Raw genomic sequence first — 19,881 nt, forward strand, 5'->3', positions numbered from 1 at the left:
CGTGTCCTTCAAGAGAGAAAACCACGCATACACAGTAAACATTCTCCTAAGATCAGAAAGCATACACAATTCTTCAGAATAAAGTTCTGACCTGTAATTGTAACACAGCCACATACAAAATGGTTAAGCAATTATCGTTTAAAAGCATAATTGTGGAACATTTTCAATGATTTAAATAAATTTTATCTTGAATTTTGTATGATCCAATATTTGCGCGATATAAAAACTTATGTTACATAGAAGACTTAAATGTTTATACTCAAAACTCACATATAGATACCTTGGTATCTATAAAAGCACTCCTTTTCAGAAATGACATCTGAGCATTCACAACAACAGATGTGTTGAATAAAAGAGTTACACGAGTTCCAAAGTGTGTGTGTGTGTGTGTGTGTGTGTCCCTCTCCCTCTCCTCCTCTTTCTAAAGATGAAATTTGGGATAAATTTCTTCCATCATAAAGCAAATTTTCATAGGGCTAATTTTTCTACTTACCAATTCCATCATTCTGGAAATGATCATTCTGGGTATGGTGGAGGCTTTTCCCCTTTACAGAAAAAAAAATTTGAACACATCTTACATTAAAGAACAGTAACCATTTTCCTAATCCTATGAAAAATAAATGATGTATATAGCAACAATTAAAATTTAAAGACTGTGAGTCTGTAATTAATAACCATTTGACAGCTTTGAGCCACCTTTCTTTTAAACATTAAGTCATGGTGCTAGGCCTCAGGTTTTCCCAATTTTAAATTAAAGATATCTAAAATTATTTTTCCTTTCCTTATAAAAATAAATCTGCATCAATATGACAGAAACCTAAATTCTAGTCCTTTTCAGCTTCTCCATAAATTTTATATGAATTAAATGATGAAATGTAAAAGCTGTTTTCAAGGGAAAAATATCAGTCTTCTATTCTTGAGGATGAGAAGCTTTAGAAGATTTAAATAAGTGTTATAAATATACTTTGGTATCTATGATATTTTGAGTGTGATCTGTGTTATCTTAAAGTGTAAAAATTTACTGAAAGAGGAGGAAAATAGTGTCATAATCTGCTTAAGAGAAGGCACAAATTTTTAAAGAAAGCAACATAGCAATATATGTCAAAAGAATAAAAAATGTACATACATACGCTTTAATCCAGTAACTGCACTTCCAGGAATTTATCCAAATGAAATAATAGTAGATTTGGCTACAGGTGTTCATCACAGCCTTGTTTATGCATGTCATAAAATGCTAACAATGTTCATTATTAGAAGATTTATTAAATATGCAATGGCAGTTTCATGACATGCTACTCTACCATTAAAAATGATGACTTCAAATGATATTTGAAGAGACAATGGTTCTGGCCTTTAAAAATTTTTTTTTCTCTTTCCATTGGCTAAATATAACACACAAAGCCATTATACAACACAAGTAGCACATGACACAAGTTACCCTTAGACCACATAAGTTTTTTATACATTACATCTAAAAACTAAAGTGGGGGGAATAATGTCTATAGCAGGAAGAAAAATTCATTCTTGACCAAAGCAAAGGTACAGTGATGCCTCATTTACCTCTCTATGTAACTCTCAACAACTCTAAATATTCAGATCAGCACTGAACATCTGAAGGTTTACGATGGGTTGGTTAGGTATGCGGAGGCAAGAGCACTAAGCTCTAATTCTTAAAAAGTCAGAAAAAATAGTCAAAAAAGCATAGTTGGTCCTTTAACCAGAAGAGAATGTTCACAGTGATTATCACTGGCTATAAAAAAGAAACTTCTGAAGAATAGAGAAGTGAAAAGAGAAGCAAGCAGAAGAAAGGAGAAAAGGCAAAAAGGAGAAAAGAGCAGGTGGCAGTGATGGCAGCAGTAGGAGGGAAGATCAGAAGCATAAGCAACTAGAAGCGACAACAAGAACAGCCACGAAAACATACAGTGACAGAAGAAAGGAAAGTCAGCAACACAGAGATAAGAGTTCCAAGAGGCCAATAAACCATTTACAGGGGTTTTTTGGTTTGTTTTTGTTTTTTTCCTTTTTTTTTTTTTTTTTTTTTTTTTTTTTTGCTTTTTAGGGCCGCACCTGTGGCATATGGAAGTTCCCAGGCTGGGGGTCAAATCAGAGCTATAACTGCTGGCCTACACCACAGCCCAGCAACACTAGACCTGAGCCGTGTCTGTGACCTGTACCACAGCTCATGGCAACCCTGAATCCCTGACCCCTGAGTGAGGCCAGGGATCGTACCAGCATCTTCATGGATCCTAGTCAGATTTATTTCCGCCACGCCACAAGAGGAACTCCCAACCATTTAGGTTTCTTCGCCTCTAAGGACCCATCAACCAGGGCAATTGTGTAGCATGTAAGGAAAACACAGCAAACGAGTCAAAGTGTGGTAGGCAGAACAGCCCCCAAAGATGTACATACCCTAATCCCTAGAATCTGCGAATATGCCATGTTAACGTGGCAAAAGGGGCTCTGCAGATATAATTAAAGACTTAATACAATACAATGATCCTAGATTATGTGGGTAGGCCCAATTCAATCTGAGCCCTGAAAGCAGAGAAATTTCTCCAGTTGGAGTCAAACTGGTTGGACAGAAAAGGAGGGAAGAGATGTGACAGAGGGGAGTCAGAGACTCCGAGTGAGATGAGGATCAATGCGCTGCTGACAGAGCATACTCTGAGGTACAGGGACCACACAGGAGAACTGGAGAGAAGCCTCCAGAAGCTAAGAATGTCTCCTAGCTGGCAGCCAGCAGGGAAACAGGGACCAGAGTCCCTACGACCAGAAGGAACTGGATTCTGCCAACAACCTCCATGACCTTAGAAGCAGATCCTTCCTAGAGCCTCCGGTAAGAGCCCAGTCAACCAGCACCTGGACCTTGGCACTGGGAGACCTGGAGCCAAGAAACCAACCAAAACAACATCTGCCCCAAAGAAATGTGAGATAATAAATAGATAGGTTTTCAAGCTACTACATTTGTACTAACAGCAGCAAAAGGAAACCAATGCAAAGAGAAACCGGAGTCTAGAGTAATCCCACACCGTAAAGCTGGAAGCACACCAGACAATATACACCGGCACTCTGGGTGCTGTGTGATAAACTAAGTGAAAACACAACTTGGAAAGATCCAAGTTGATCCAACACATCACAGTGTTGTTGTGATGACTCTGTTGACACAGATGGGGCATACAAGGTATAAAGGGATCTAGGAGTTCCCATCATGGCACAGTGGAAACGAATCTGACTAGGAACCATGAGGTTGCAGGTTTGATCCCTGGCCTCGCTCAGTGGGTTAAGGATCCCACATTGCCATGAGTTATGGTTTAGGTCACAGAAGCAGCTCAAACCTGGCACTGCTGTGATTTGACCCCTAGCCCAGGAACCTCCACATGCTGAGTGTGGCCCTAAAAAGCAAAAAAAAAAAAGCTCTAAATATCTAGAACTTTATCTGTTTAAGTCACTATTGATTCTCTGAGACTAGAACATTGCCTGGCTCAATAAATATTGTTGAATGAATGCAAGGGAAAAAAGTAACTTGGGGCCTATCATGTAAAAATATAATGGCTTATCTGCAAGCATAATTCAGCACTCTGTACAGTTCAATACAGGAAAAACTCCTCTAGCATATTTTGATTTAGCATGCAACTGAAGAGCAGTAAGCATCCTTGGCCTATACACAATATACAGTTCTGGTAGCATATAAACAAAACAATACAGCAGAAAGCTAGAGCTAACTATATATAAAAGTCATTTCATAATGACAGTTCCAAAGTTTTGCTAATAAAGTTTAACTTTGGTAGAATGCTTATAGGCAAATGTAGTTCATACTACCTTTTTTTTTTGGTCTTTTTTTGCTATTTCTTGGGCTGCTCCTGCGGCATGTGGAGGTTCCCAGGCTAGGGGTCGAACCGGAGCTGTAGCCGCCGGCCTCTGCCAGAGCCACAGCATCGCGGGATCTGAGCCGCGTCTGCAACCTACACCACAGCTCACGGCAATGCTGGATCCTTAACCCACTGAGCAAGGGCAGGGACCGAACCCGCAACCTCATGGTTCCTAGTCGGATTCATTAACCACTGCGCCACAGCGGGAATTCCATACTACCTATTTTTTGAGGGCCATCTTTTTACTCGGCATTTGTTCATTCAAATATTTATTTTTTCATCCACTCACACTTTCATTGTTTTCCATTTATTCATTCAATAAATGTTTATAAGGACCCCACCCTATGTCCACCCCCAGCTGGGCACTGAGGCTAAGCTACATAAGACTGACATGTTTTCTAATGTCTGGACAGTGAGACAACAAAAACAGCTAGAGATAGAGAGAGAAAAAAACTCACAAACTAAAATCTATAAAATAATGCTACGGTCTTTTCAGGGATCCACTTCTGAATATTATCTATCTTTTGAATAGTTTCTATAGTGTGTGCAAATGAATCTGTTCTACTTTAGCAAAGCTTCCAAATGCTGCCCCCAAGCAGGTGCCCCAGGAGTAAGCAGAACGAAGACAGGCAAGTGGTTTTTCTACATTCCACTTCTGCAGGCACCCAAGAAACACTTTCCTGTAAAGGGATGCCTGGCGAGGGTGATGCACTGAAGGGTTATTAGCTAGGACAACCCAATCCTGGGTCCCCTAAGATTTTGTACCTTTGCTAACCTTCTTACAGAACTGGCATCTTCGTGAGGAGAAGAGTTATTTGACTGACAAACAGCTACGAGTTTTGTTGCCAAATACAGTCCTGAGAAAGTAGGTCCTGGAGCATGTTTAACCACCATCCAGCCTTCTGATTACCTTATCTACATGAGAATCTTACTGGGATTTTACATCTTAGTCTAACATTAAAAATACTAATTTTTATTATTTCTTAGGCATAGAATTGTGTTAAAAGTTAAAAAGTGTATGGCTTAGTATCACATTTTCAGAAATAGCATTGTTTTCTCACAATGAAGTGAATCCCTTTCATCAGAAGCCTCTAGCATGACATAAAATATTTGGGATTTGTTTCAAAATTCTCCAGTGTGTATATATGTGATGATGGTGGAGTGGGAGAAGTGGGCTGTAGATGAAACAAGATTAAGAATAAATTGATAATGAATGAAGCTTGATGAAAGGAAATTCATTATACACTTCTATTTATGTGTATAGTTGAAATTTTCTAGAATAGAAAGTTAGATTTAAAAAAAGACTCCAGTACAAATTCAATCCTCAAAATAATTTACTGCAAGTAAAATTAAGTACTGGGGAGCAAAGGGAGAGATGAAGACAAAAATAACCTTTGGTTCCCCATATCTTAGTTATTTTAAATTATTATTATTATACGTGATATAAATAACTTTAAATAATCATGTATATAAATAATTAGTGAACAACTTAGTGACAGGGAAATAGCTAATGATATCTACTGAATCAGTGAAGAAATTTTTGTAAAAAGTTAAGAAGAAAAAATTGGGGAGATAACAGTGGACTTTACACAATCCTCCTACTGAAAGAATAAAGCCACACTACACTCTGCGGGATGCATCATAACTACTATTCGCCTATCAGATACGTTACTGAGCATCCCATACGTGCAAAGAGTGGGATTGGGCACTAGGGCAATAAAAAGTATAAAGAATAGGATTTTTGTTTTTGGGGAGCTTATGGTTTTGGAAAAGCAAGTGGATTCAACACATATTTTCTTCATATTTAAAATGAAAACAAAAAGCAAACTGCAAGTTCTTGCCTAGGGTCAGTACACAACTGGTATCATGGCTTGAATCTAGCAGCACCTGTATATTAATGGATGCTAACATAGCTCAGTTAAGTAAAAAGAGTTTATTGTAGTTACTCTTTTGTATTTAAGAAAGTGCAAAAGGTATAATGATTGCAACATTTTAAATAAAAACAATAAGATTTAGAATTTTCTTCCTGGGTTCCCTATCCTTCACCTACTTGCAGCTACTTGCTGTTCCCCGGAAAGCCTACTCTCTCACGCCTCTTGCTTTTTGTATGAGCTCTTTACTCAGCTTCATTCATTCATCTAAAAAATACTTCCTAGCATCTATGATGAGCCAGATGTTGTTCTAGACACAGAGGCTAGAGCAGTATATAGTAGAGGCAAAAATCTCTGCCCTAAGGGAGCTTATATTCTAGCTTGGTTTTTTTTTGGTGGTGGTGGTTTTTTTTTTGTTTTTTTTTTTTTTTTTTTTGTCTTTTATCCTTTATTGGGCCGCACCTGCGGCATATGGAGGTTCCTAGGCTAGGGGTCTAATTGGAGCTACAGCCACTGGCCTATGCCACAGTCACAGCAACGCCAGATCTGAGCCAAGTCTGAGACCTACACCACAGCTCACGGCAACGCCGTATCTTTCACCCACTGCGCCAGGCCAGGCATTGAACCCGCAACCTCATGGTTCCTAGTTGGATTCCTTTCCACTGCGCCACAACGGGAACTCCTATATTCTAGTTTTTGAGATATCTCTCTGACCTCCCACTATCTACATGCACTCGGTGGGCTCCATGGTGGGAACGGCCTCGAATCCACCTACTTCCTCTGACCCTCCACATCTGCCCCAAGAGGATGGGGGCTAATTTGCTTCTCTGGCACCTACCCTCACAGCTGTTCTATAGAAGTAACTTAACTCTTTGATAAACAAGTTGATTATTAATAATATTAATACTGTAGCCTTAGAAACCTAGAGGATTCACTTATGCAAAATGCTTAACCTCCTTGTAATCCCAAGTAACGAGCGCATTATTGCACATCATGTTCATTTTCACTAAACTCAGACAACAGAAAATTCACACAGAAAGCAGGTCTTGTCTCAGTTTAATACCTACTTAAAAGATTTTCAAGATATTAAACCATTAATTATTGCATACATATTAAGTTTTACATTTTTAAAATGAAGCCCAAACTGGCATACTCTCTTATTTCATGTCAGTAAGTTTAATATCATGCTGATGTCTATAAATATACCCCAAACCAGAACAAACACTAAATACATAACTTTCTTTTCTAGATGGTAAGTGCAAGCATTTTTTTTTTTTTCAGGCAATCTAGCAAATAAACCAGCTGTCTCTGCCCAAAATAACTATAGTTCAAAAGTAGAAACGGCCTTGATTCCCCTACATGCAGTTTCAAAGACTGGACTACTTCTTACACAACAAATACTGGTCAAAATCAATTAAAGTCATCTTTTAAGAAGTCAGCCAAACTTTCCCACTTGTCAGTGAATGAAATGAATTGGTCATCAACAAAAGATTAGAACGAACCATTTTCTTTATACAAAGTTATTATAATATTATTCCTTATAAAAATTATGCTATAAGAACATGTTTCAATACATGCGCCCATCTTTTAAACTTCTTTGTTTTATTCCCATCTTGCTAAAAGAAGTCTCTCCGTGAAGAGGACCAGAGGTTATATTATACAAAGGACACCAGACACAATCAGGTACTTGAAAACTTGGATGATTATGACATTAAGCATGGCTAAATGCCACACTACACTCTCACATGTCCAAACTGGACCAGTTCCTTGCAGAAACTGCTTGCTTTCAAATGTAACCCTCAATTCTAATAACATAAAGTAACTTGCAGCCCCATAAACTTCGGGCACCTCTGTGCTCTTCTCTCCCTTTAACCTCTTTAATTTCACTAGAAGGTTTTACCTTGGGGGGTGACTGCTGCAATTTGGTGGCATTTCCTGTATGCTGCACTCTTAGGGCCCGGGGGATAAATTCAGGTGCCAGTGGATTCAACACATATGTCTTCTTTAATTCCAAAGCCTCGAGCTGAGCTTTGATCTGTTCAAAAGTGATTCCGTGTAGGCTATTATTTTCATGACACAGGGCAATAAACCGCTCCCAAAATTTCCTACAGAAAAGATTTAGAAGATCAGTTTATAATTTCAGTGGACAAGATCACAGAAATGAATATAAACAACGAAAGATAATTTAGAATTCTGCCCCCACTGCCAAACCCTTAGGCCCAATATTTATCTATGATTCAGGTATAATCTTCCCACCAGATCACAAGACTTCGGAAGTTTGGTTCTGAAACTACAGTCATGTCTAGTACTTCGGAACATAAAAATTATGCCCTCAATTTTTTTTTTTTAATTAGAATAGAATTGATTTACAGTGTTGTGTCAATTTCTGCTCTCAATTAATTCTGGCTGATCAATGAAAGTAACATGGTCAGTGCTCAGCTATGCACATTAATCTGGTTTTGTTATCCACACAAGAAAGGACTTCAAAACTGCTAACTCATGTTGGGGAAGATGTGTACTTCTGGGCAAACTCACACAGGCATTTGTATGGGTACATATTACACATTATATACACAGACATTATGCACATACCTATCAATAAATTTGAATTGTGGGGCCAAAGTATCCTCGTGCTGGATGACTAAGAAAAGCCAACTCAGGAGTTCCCGTTGTGGCTCAGTGGTTAACGAATCCGACTAGGAACCATGAGGTTGCGGGTTCGGTCCCTGCCCTTGCTCAGTGGGTTAAGGATCTGGCGTTGCCGTGAGCTGTGGTGTAGGTTGCAGACGCGGCTCGGATCCCGCGTTGCTGGGGCTCTGGCGTAGGCCGGTGGCTACAGCTCCGATTCGACCCCTAGACTGGGAGCCTCCATATGCCGCGGGAGCAGCCCAAGAAATGGCAAAAAAGAAAAGCCAACTCAGACATAAATCTGAGCCACAAGGTTGATAATTTTCATGAGGAACTTAAGTAACTAGCTACTCTTATATTTTTCTTTTAGTTAACTGATGCTTGTCACAAGCATAGCTTATAACAATAAAGGAGTTAAATTATGAAAAATACAGGAAGTTGGAATGCTAATTTTAAAGATGATCATATCCTAATCAAATGAATAAATGTTAAAGGAGAAAAATACACTCAAAATTGTTCCAGCGGCATATTTTGTCCCTTGAGTTTTAAAAATTGACCTCCAAATACTAAAAATATTAAGTACATGTTACAAGAGACAAGATATAAAAAGTTTTAAGATTTTAAATGACTATTATAAATACACATACCTGGAGTTCCCACTGTGGCTCAGTGGTTAACGAGACGAGGGTTCAATCCCTGGCCTCGCTCAGTGGGTTAAGGATCTGGCATTGTCGTGAGCTGCAGTGTAGGTCGCAGACTTGGCTGAGATCTGGCCTTGCTGTGGCTGTAGTGCAGGACGGCAGCTGTAGCTCTGATTGGACCCCTAGCCTGGGAACCTTCATATGCCCCAGGTGTAGCCCTAAAAAGACAAAAAGACAAAACAAATAAATAAATAAATATGCATACCTAGCTTTAATATGAGGTTCAAATAGTGTTTTATTATGCTGTAAAAGATATGGACTATGTACTATGGTTTCTTCCCAAGTTGGTACCCTTGTGTCTAGGTGGACAGCAGGTAATCAAAATGACTTTAAGAAGCACAAATGAAAGGGTTTATGTTATAAAAGTTACTGCATATGAATGGGAATGGAGTTATTAATATATCCATACAACTTTGCAGTATTTAATTTCAAACCACCTCTTTCTCACATATGCTTTCTACCATGTTTTCTAACTTTTTTTTTTTTTCTTTTTGCTATTTCTTGGGCTGCTCCCACGGCATATGGAGGTTCCCAGGCTAGGGGTTGAATCGGAGCTGTAGCCACCGGCCTACACCAGAGCCACAGCAACGCGGGATACGAGCCGCGTCTGCAACCTACACCACAGCTCACGGCAACGCCGGATCCTGAGCAAGGGCACGGACCGAACCCGCAACCTCATGGTTCCTAGTCGGATTCGTTAACCACTGAGCCACGACAGGAACTCCTCTAACTTTTTAAAGATGAGTTTAAGGAGTTCCTGAGATGACTCAGAGGAAATGAATCTGACTAGTATCCATGAGGATCAGGTTCGACCCCTGACTTCACTCGGTGCGTTAAGGATCCAGCATTGCCGTGAGCTGTGGTGTACACCACAGCTACGGCAACACCAGATCCCAGCCATGTCTGCGACCTACACCACAGCTCACGGCAATGCCAGATCCTTAACCCACAGAGCGAGGCCAGGGATTGAACCTGCGTCCTCATGGATGCTAGTCAGATTCATTTCTGTTGAGTCACAACGGGAACTCCCAGTTCAGGTTTTAATAATCCATTTCTTATGGCACAATTTCATTTCCAGCTTACAGAGCCAAAATGCCAGAACTTGCTCTATTTTCAAGCTCCTTTTTAAACTCCATACCATGTCCCTATACTGTCCTCACTGACTTCAACTGCACTAAAATGACATCGAGTTAAGCAGAACCTTTAAACATCCTCATATGTTACAAGAAGCTGGTAGCCTGGTGAGAGACTTCATCTACAAGATCACAGGGATCTCAAGGAAGTAGCCTTCCAGTTATACGATGCATTTCAGAAGTAACATTAAACACTTGCTATAAGCTAATCAAGTTAAATGAATTCCAAAAGTAATGCGGAATTTCTATCGTAAATCTCACTTGTCTTTTGATTGCCCCACTAAAAAGCAAACTGGTCAAGCATATGGATTCTAGAACTAGCCTGCCTGGGATCCAGTCATGGCTCTGTCGTTCAGAAGCTCTGCAACTTTGGGCAAGTTATTTAACCTCTCCATGCCTCAGCTTCCTCATGGGTTACACAGGGCGCCAACAGCACCAATGTCATTATACCATGTCACTAAAGAGACTTTTATTTCCCACTTTTAAACTTTCAGAAAAATGTGTTCTTTCCCTCAAAAACTCTTAAAGAGTATTCTAAAAATATTCCTTTTTTCTCTCTTTGTGAAACCTCGTTCAAAGACTCTCACATTGTCCCTGAACTCAGTTCTTTAAGGAACCACTACACGTGGCATCATGAGGCATTTCAGAACACATAACGGAAGATTACCTGAGAATTTCAACCACACTCAGACTAAAGAATTCACCACTACGGTTATTTAAGGCATCACCAGTTCTCAGCCCATCCCTAAAATGTTAACATATTATGTCAACATTTTGCTCTGGTAACACTGGTAACCAAGTGTGTCACTACACTGTAATGTAAGTACTACTTTCAGAGGACAAAATCTTACTTTTAATCACCACATGAACACAGAGTTCAGTTTTATTTTTATGTTAACCTTGCTTCTAGGATCACATTCGGTGTCCTTAGGTCATAGAGAGAGGGGCTGTGTGCACATCACACACACACACACACACACCTCTCTTCCCATGAGACATGTTTATATCGCACGTGGTAAATGGAACGTGCTAATGAAGGAATTCGGTTTGGAGGAAGACCTTCTCCAAACACACTGGTTTGAAGAAGTGTCTGCCCCTCCTCTCTTTGCCTCTCCCCATTCAGTGCAGACTTACCCATGCATATGCATCACTTCCTGGGAAGAGCTTGGGTTTTAAAATCAATCTGACATCTGTTTGAGTGAGCCACTTAATAGCTATGTGGTCTTGGGCAGTAATTTAAACTCTGCATCAGGCTGCCCATTTAAGATCCAAATAAAATACCCACATTGCAGGGTTATTGGGATGACTGAACGAGGCAGTGTGCACAGCACTTAACCTAGCACCGGGCATAGAGAAAGTTGTCCATAAAAAGCAGGCTATATATTAATATTTGTTGGTTTGGCAAGTGGGAGAAGGGCAAGTTCCCTACATTCATTTAGGGTTAATAAAAATTCTGTTTAAAATAATTTACAACAAAAAGGATTATTATAACTGGTTGCCTTCTAAACTGGTATAGTATACGCAGTAATTATTCCTTGAAAACTTGATGAATATTTGGAAATATCATACGAGGTTTTTATAAATGTCAAATGAGGTAGGAGGGAGACATCCTGACTGACTCAAACCACAAGCAATTCACTCCTTTAATGTTACTGTGCCTAAGAATTACATTACGTTCTCCAGGTTTACCTGTACTATGAGATTAATTTAACTTCTAATGAAACTGGAAAGAGTAAAGCATAAATATCCATATGCCTCAACTACCAGCTCTTGGGTTAGAGCTGATTAAGTTGTCTAAACATAGATAATCGGCATTCCCACTTAGCTATGGGTCACACGATTTTCTCTCTCTACACAATACACTGACCTCTCTGAAAATATCTTACTTAGATAATAAATTAATTTGCAGTCTTTGACACACTCCAGCGGAGTAATAAGAAATAAGCAACCAGTAGACCTGGCTTCAAGTTAAAAATTAGCCCTGGATAATTCTGACAGCAAGGCCTCAGGAAGAATTATTCACCTATTTGCTCTGAGAAAATAACAACTTATGTCAGAGAAGGGGTGAAAAATGCTGATCACATGAAATTCACAGTATAATATGACTCTATGGAAAGAGGTAATGGTTTTAAAAAAAATATTCATGTTGGTAAGTGTTTGGAGTTATTTAAAAAGAGACCAAAGTAATGTCACTTAAGACTACTGTTATACCTATTTATTCTCCCAGCAGTCTCTAGTTGTTTTTAATATGTCCTCTTATTTTACACGTTTTAATCCATTAAATTATAATCAAACTGTATGTGTTCTCACACTTAGCAAATGATAAATATAAACAAAAAAGGTAAAATACACAGCAATATTCTAACCAAATACATTTTCTCTTTTTTTTTTTTTTTTTTTCCCTTTGCCTTTTCTAGGGCCGCACTTGAGGCATATGAAGGTTCCCAGGCTAGGGGTCTAGTCAGAGCTGTAGCCGCCAGCCGGGCCTGCACCACAGCCACAGCAACTCGAGATCCGAGCCGCATCTGTGACCTATACCACAGCTCATGGCAATGCCGGATCCTTAACCCACTGAGTGGGGCCAGGGATTGAACCCGCAACCTCATGGTTCCTAGCTGGATTCGTTAACCACTGAGCCATGATGGGAACTCCTAACCAAATACATTTTCAATGAATAGAAAAGTAACTAAAATAAAATTCTCAGGAAGGAAGCCAAATTAACATACTAAAGTTGTATTCATTTATATCTCAGAATTAATATATTTTCTTCCCCAGCTTTTTGTCATCAGTGTCTATAAAAACTAATGGAAATCTATTTTTTTACATGAAATTAAAGATATTTTAGGAGTTCCTATTGTGGCTCAGCAGGTTACGGACCTGACATTGTCTCTGTGAGGATGTAGGTTTGATTCCTGACCTCATTCAGTGGGTTAAGGATCCAGCATTACCACAAAATGCAGTGTAGGTTGCAGATGTGGCTCAGATCCAATGTTGCTGCGGCCGTGGCGTAAGCCACAGCTGCTGCTCTGATTCAACCCTTGGCCCAGGAACCTCCATACACCACAAGTGCAGCTGTAAAAAGAAAAAGAAAAAAGATATTTTACAACAGAATTATTTAGCAAAATATAAACAAATCATGGACCATTCAATTTTTTTTTCTTAAAAATGAAAGGTTATTTTTTCATACTGTAACCACAAATTCAGTTTTACTTGATTCCTTTGTTAATGGGTTTCCCCTATAAAGTATATGCTCGTCTTTTGGAGTCTTCAACCCAATACATTTAGCTTATTCTTAAAAGTCCCAAATTATCTCCCTTCCCATACAATGAGTATCTTTTTCAAACAGACAATAAAATGCTGCTGTATCTATACCACAAAAGAAAATTTGGTTTAAAAAGCCCACTTCCTAACAACTTTGTCCACTTTAATTCTAAAGTATCAAGAAGAAAGAATTCTCTGAGGCCTATTTGAGCCTATGCACATCTCTTCCTATTTTTCTGAACTTTGACAGGTATTAGAATACTTATCAAATTTCACATAATCCCTAGCATATTTCTTTCTTTCTCATAAAGATTCCATTCAATGCTTTTGTTAGAGTTAACATAGTTTTTCAAACTCAAGTCTTACACCTCTGTCTTCACAGAGTTAAAACTCCTATTAACGAGTATAAATCATAACTGTACAAAGAGAAATTGTTTATGTTGATACTTTAATAATGTTCCTTATGACCTCAATCTAAGGAATACTAACAAGGCTTCCAAAGGAAAGTAACCACCCCTCTTAACTTCCCTGGTTTTCAGATCCTCTGGATTAGCCAGATACAAGGAACCGTTTACATTGAGAAGCCCTGAGAGAAAATTAAAAGGAAACAATGATGAAGGGAAAAAAGAGGAAAGTACGGATATAAAACTTAGTCTCCATCAGATTATGCATGGACATACTGCACTGGTCGGGACCCCTGTGCTGGCTGTTCTGTCCTTCTGGAGGACTTTTATCCCAAGTACCTGTGCAGCTCATTCCCTTACCTCCAAAGTCAGCTTCTCCGTGAGGCCTGCTCTGACCACACCACATGCAATCACACACCCACACACCCCACCCATCACTCCTAACCCTCCATAAATGTCCTATTTCTTTTCCATTGAACTTGCCATGTAAAGCAGTACAAAGTGTTTTCATTTTGTTTTACTGTCACTTCCCCTCTCCTCCCCAGTAAAATGTTATGTCCCACAAAGGCAGCGATTTCTGTCTACTTTGTTCACTGATGTGTCCTCAGTGGCTAGAAGAGTGCCTAGAACACAGTAGGCCCTCAGGAAGTACCTGCAGAATGATGACTAACAGAATGAATACGCAATTATGTATATAATGAACAGACTCAAAGCAATGTATTTTTGTGCTCCCACTGGATATTAGGTAAGACTGAACTTATCCAAGAGGTCAAATAAATGCGTGCACAGGGACGCAAATTACTCTACATTTTCCCCTTTAATGTCCCAAACACCGACACATAGTTACCTGCATCTTCCAATAGAGCACAGAGCAATGGGATCACCCACCACAGCAACCAGGGATTGTGCTCTTGTGATGGCAGTATTGAGAAGCTTGTAGTTAGACAAAAAACCATAATCTAAGTCCTCTGTGGAATCTTCCAGCAGTTGCTCTTTCTTTTTAATTGGTGTCTGTTTATGTTTACAAGTATGCCTTGTACGTACTGTGCTAAGAAACAAAACTCTGAATTGCTTTCCTATTAAAAAAAAAAGACGATTGTTATTTTGAACCACTGATATAATAAAAGCATTTCATTTTCTCAAATGCTATTGTAAAACACAGGGGTTGATGAGGATGTGAAGAAACTGGAACTCCTGTACAGTGCAGATGGAAACGCATGTAAAACGCTTTGGAAAATAATATGGCAGTTCCTCAAAAAATTACGCATAGAATTAACATATCATACAGCAATTCTACTTCTGGATATACACCCAAAAGAACTGAAAGCAGGACTCAAACAGATATTTGCACACCCATGTTCACAATAGCATTATTCACCAACAGCCAAAAGGCGGAACCAACCCAAGTGTCCACCAACAGATGAGCAGATAAACAAAATGTGGTCTGTACATACAACGGGAGGTTACTCAGTCTTAAAAAGGAAGGAATTCTGACACCTGCTACAACATGGATGAACCTTGAAGACATTACCCTAAGTGAAAACAAGCCAGTCACAAAAGGACCAATACTCTGTGATTCCACTTGTCTCAAGTATATAATCAAATTCATAAACAGAAAGTAGAATGATGATTGCCAGTGGCTGAGGGGAGGAGGGAGGCGGAATAAGGCGTTAGTGTTTAATGGGGAGAGAATTTCAGCTTTACAAGATGAAAAGAGTTCTGGAGATAAACACTAGTGATGGTTACACAACAGTATGGATGTACTTCATGCCCACAAACTGTGGCATTTTGTGAACACATAAAAATGGTTAAAATGGTAAATTTCCATAGAAAATTCTTAATATTATTGCTGGAAAACCCTCAGTGATTACCTATTCCAAGGTGCCATTCAATACAAGGACCCCTCCCTAAAGCAGGGCCATCTAGCCTCTCACTGACCAAAGTAGACCCAGCTGACTCCACAAGGAATCCTACAGAGTCTAGTTTGTGCAACACTTTTCCCCATGCTCTTTCTTAGAGTAGCACATCTATTCCCTTATTCTACGACAAGCCTCCACATACCTGAAGACAGTTTTAACGCCAATTCTTCTTCCTCTCTTTGCTAGACCAAACAATCCCAGTTCTTTCAACCCTTTCTGACTCCATGTGGCAGTGTCCAGACCACACCTGTGCTAGGTCTTCCTTGGATGCTTCCTGGTTTACTAGTAATACTCCTAAAATGCACACCCAAATTCTGAGTGACCTGAACACATGGTATATAGCAGAGCTATTTTTTCCCTCATGATCTGGAAAGTGTATTACTCTTACTATTGTGCATTCCCAGGAAAGCTAAGATTATACTGTATACTGGGCTTTTCTGGTACCCGCATCGTAGTGTTACTTTTCACTTACTTCAATGGACAAATTTTATGGCAACTTATTACATGAAAATTTAGGAATTGCTGGAAACTGTTCACTTAAGACAGTGTGGATAAAGAACAAGCCTTTAAAAATACATGTAAACAAAATTTGTTTGACAGGTTCAAGATTTTTAAAAATCTTTATGAGTAAACTGGTTCTGGATATATTATAATAACAATAGGTGTGGTGTGCTACTGTGATTGGAAGTACAGCACACAGATATTTACCCAGTTACAGTTACTGAAGAAGTCCATTTGCTCATGTCTTTTTTTGGATATAAAAATTTAATAAACATGTAAATGAACTTGACCTTTAGTTGCCAAATTTGACATTAAAGAACTTGGTATGAAATGAACACATAACTGCTTATCCAGAAAAGAAATCTTGGAAACTAAAAATCAAATGCGCATACACTTTTAGATTTAAGCATCCGCATAGCATAATTCACTTCAATTGACACTTACCTTGAACATTTAGCACCCTTTCTACATTAACATCAGACAATCTCTTTTTTCGAAGTTCGGCACGTATCCTGAACACTTGATCAGCATATGGAGTCACCACACCGATACTGCCATCATCCAACTTCCCCCACGCTACTGGCCACTTCCGTCTTAACTCTTCCACACGTTCCACCACTTCAAATACCTTTAAACAAACGTACATATATACACATTAAAGCTACACGAATGTTTGGAGAAAAGAACAGGGTAACTGAGATAGTTCTACAAAGGATTCTAATTCAGTAAATGTCATTTCAAATTTATACCTCTAAATAGGAATCATGCTTTGCTGATATGAACACAGGGAGAATCAAAAAGTTTTATTTACATTTCCAGGAATATACATCTACAATAATGCACCCAGTGAAAACATGAAAGTCGGAGACACCTAGTCTCCATTCTTAAATGGGAACAGACTCAAGTTCCTGTTTAGAGAGAAGTGCATTAAAACGGCAACCCCATCTAGTGAACAGGGAAGCAAGTCCCCTACATTCGCAATATTTCTCAGCTCACCCTCTCTGGATCAGGCCAGTGAAACTAACCAAGCCACTAAAAGATGCCTAGGGTCAGCGCGGCAGTACAAGGTCTGCCACTGCCCCCTCCCCCATTCATATAACTAAACAGAGAAGCCAATGGCTGGCATCAAAACACAGCTGGGATTAGGACAAATTTGGAGTGGAGAGAGAGACTTTCAGAATTCCCTGCCTTTTAGTGGTACGAGTTTGCCCAAGTCATTTCATTACGCTTGCAATAAAGTAACAGTCTATGTTACCTATCTGAATTTTTTGGACCCCTACTTATAGTTTCAATGTTTGCCACAGCAGGGGAATAAAATGATTAATAAAACATGTTCCCTGCTTGCTAAGAGATTACTAAATATTTAGAAAAGAGATTCCTAGCTCAAAAACACATCTAATAAGGCAAGCTCAATAGAGGGTCAGGCAAGAGTGCAAGGGCAGAGAAGAAGGAGATAAATTTTTAATGTAGCTTAAATACACTATTAATTTACTATTTGTTAGCAATAACTACTTAAATTTATAATAGTGACTATTCCAAAATTTGACAATTTTTAAGAAGGATCACTGGCTAGGATGCAGGTCCCACTTTCTAGATACAAATTCAACAAATGACAGAGGCATAGACTATAGTCACCCTACTGTTATAATGATATTAATAGCAAGTAAAACAAATTTACAGCCTGGTCAAAGAGTCTCATGAGCCAAGTGGACAGAAAACATAATGCTCTCACTATAAGGAACAAGAAAGGTGGGTCTGAGTTTCCTGCAACAAAGAATAAGAGAAAGCTGTCTCTACCCATTTAGTTAGATATGGTGGTAAATGAAGGTTGTGGAGACACTTCTGTTGCCCTCCCCCCACCATTCCTACCACTAAGCAACACATAGCTATTTCTGCACTTCTTCCCTCTGCTACACTACATGGCAGGCAGCATAAGACTGGAGTTGAAATACACAGGCTTGGAATGGTGGTATGAAGAGCTTGGGGAAACCTCTCTCTCAGACAGATATCTATTAAGCTGGTCAAAAATTAGCAGACAAGCATTCAAAATCTCTGGAGATTGATCAAAGAGCTTACAAGAAACTGAGAAACATTTATCCAACAAAATCTATAGAAAGTCAGTAAGAAGAGTGGAAGGCCAGGGCCTTCAAGCTAGGGACTGCACCCACTCCCCCAGAGCTCTGTCTTATAGGACTGTTTCAGCAGCCACGGGACAGTTCCCATCTGCTCCAGCGCTCTGGGGTGAAAGAGCTATTCCAGGTGGTTTGGGCAGCTGGTGAACACCAGAGATCTCATTTCCCTCAGCAACATGCTGCAGAAGGCCTCTGAGCAGCTAGCAGCAATTGGGTAGTTATAAGAGGAACAGTGGGAGGATAGCGCAGTCTCCTTTTCCTGAGCAGGACAGATTATGGGAGAGCTGATCCACTGGGCTTGGCAGCCAAGTGACAGTTGCCATCTCCCCAGCTCCCTGAGACAGAAGACCCCTTCTAAGTAGATTCAGCAAGCCAATGAACATCGGCAGACCCCAGCTGCCCCAGCTCTGGGTTGCAGAAGATCCACACTGGGGGGTACAGCAGGCGGATGGTCGCCCCTGGATGGCAGTACGGATTGGACACACATATCCAACACACACAGAGCTCCATCCACAAGGTGAGGCGGCCAGTGAAGAGTGAGCGACTTGTCCTCCCGCAGCAAGTCCTCCATAAGTTCTGCCCCTGCCACAGGGCCAACTTCAGGAGGGGTACGCTGTGGTGTAATTAATGACCCAGGCATGAAAAGTAAAATAACTGGAATGAAAAATTCACTAGAGGACCACAACCAAAGATTTAAGCTGGCAGAAAACAAGTCAACATACACAAAAATAGAGATCATGATATCTGAAGAACAGAGGGAAAAAAATGAACAAAGCCTCAGAGAAACAAGGAACACCATTAAGCTTACCAACATACATATATATAATGAGAGAACCAAAAGAGACAGAAAGGAGCAGAAAAAAATTCAAAAAAGTAATGGCTAAAAATCTTCCAAGTTTGATGAAAAATTTTAATCGGCACATGAAGTTCAGTGAACTTCAAGGAAGATGAGCACAAAGAGATTCTTATCCAGACACATCATAGTCTACACGGTGGAAGTCACAAACAAAAATAAAATCTTGAAAACAGCAACAAAAAAACCAACTCACCACTTACAAAGAATTCCAGTAAGATTAATAGATGACTTCTTATCAGAAACAATGAAGGCAATAAAGCAGTAGGAAAGCATATTTCAATGCGCTGAAAGAAATAACTCAAATAATCATCTAATACCCAGCAAAGCTACTTTTCAAAACTGAAGGCAAAATAAAGATAATCCCAGATAAACAACAACTGAAAGAATTCCTTACTAGCAAACCTGCCCTGAAAGAAACACTAAAAGAAGTTCTTCAGGCTCAAAGCAAGAGATACCAGAGACACAAAGCATACTACTAAAGGTAATTATGTGGTTAATTATAAGAGACAGTGAAACAGTATATTTATTTTCCTTTTCCTCTTAACTGATTTTCCATCCAGCGGTTTCCAACCTGAGTGCAAAAAGTAATAAAGGAAATTCTAGAGC

General features: G+C 39.4%; 1 protein-coding gene across 9 annotated transcripts in view; it reads right to left on the bottom strand.

Moving 5' to 3' along the window:
* Positions 1 to 19,881, bottom strand: part of HELZ (helicase with zinc finger) — a 166,429-nt gene that overhangs the window by 55,696 nt on the left and 90,852 nt on the right. For all 9 annotated transcript variants that reach the window (XM_021066748.1, XM_021066745.1, XM_021066750.1 and 6 more), the window contains 4 exons: positions 16,732 to 16,915; positions 14,715 to 14,943; positions 7,641 to 7,845; positions 494 to 545 (listed from right to left, as the gene is read on the bottom strand). In XM_021066748.1, coding sequence (XP_020922407.1) covers positions 494 to 545; positions 7,641 to 7,845; positions 14,715 to 14,943; positions 16,732 to 16,915 — 670 coding nt within the window. The remainder of the gene's footprint in view (positions 1 to 493; positions 546 to 7,640; positions 7,846 to 14,714; positions 14,944 to 16,731; positions 16,916 to 19,881) is intronic.

The sequence above is a fragment of the Sus scrofa genome, chromosome 12, assembly GCF_000003025.6.
Source record: "Sus scrofa isolate TJ Tabasco breed Duroc chromosome 12, Sscrofa11.1, whole genome shotgun sequence".
In the NCBI taxonomy this organism is placed as follows: domain Eukaryota; kingdom Metazoa; phylum Chordata; class Mammalia; order Artiodactyla; family Suidae; genus Sus; species Sus scrofa.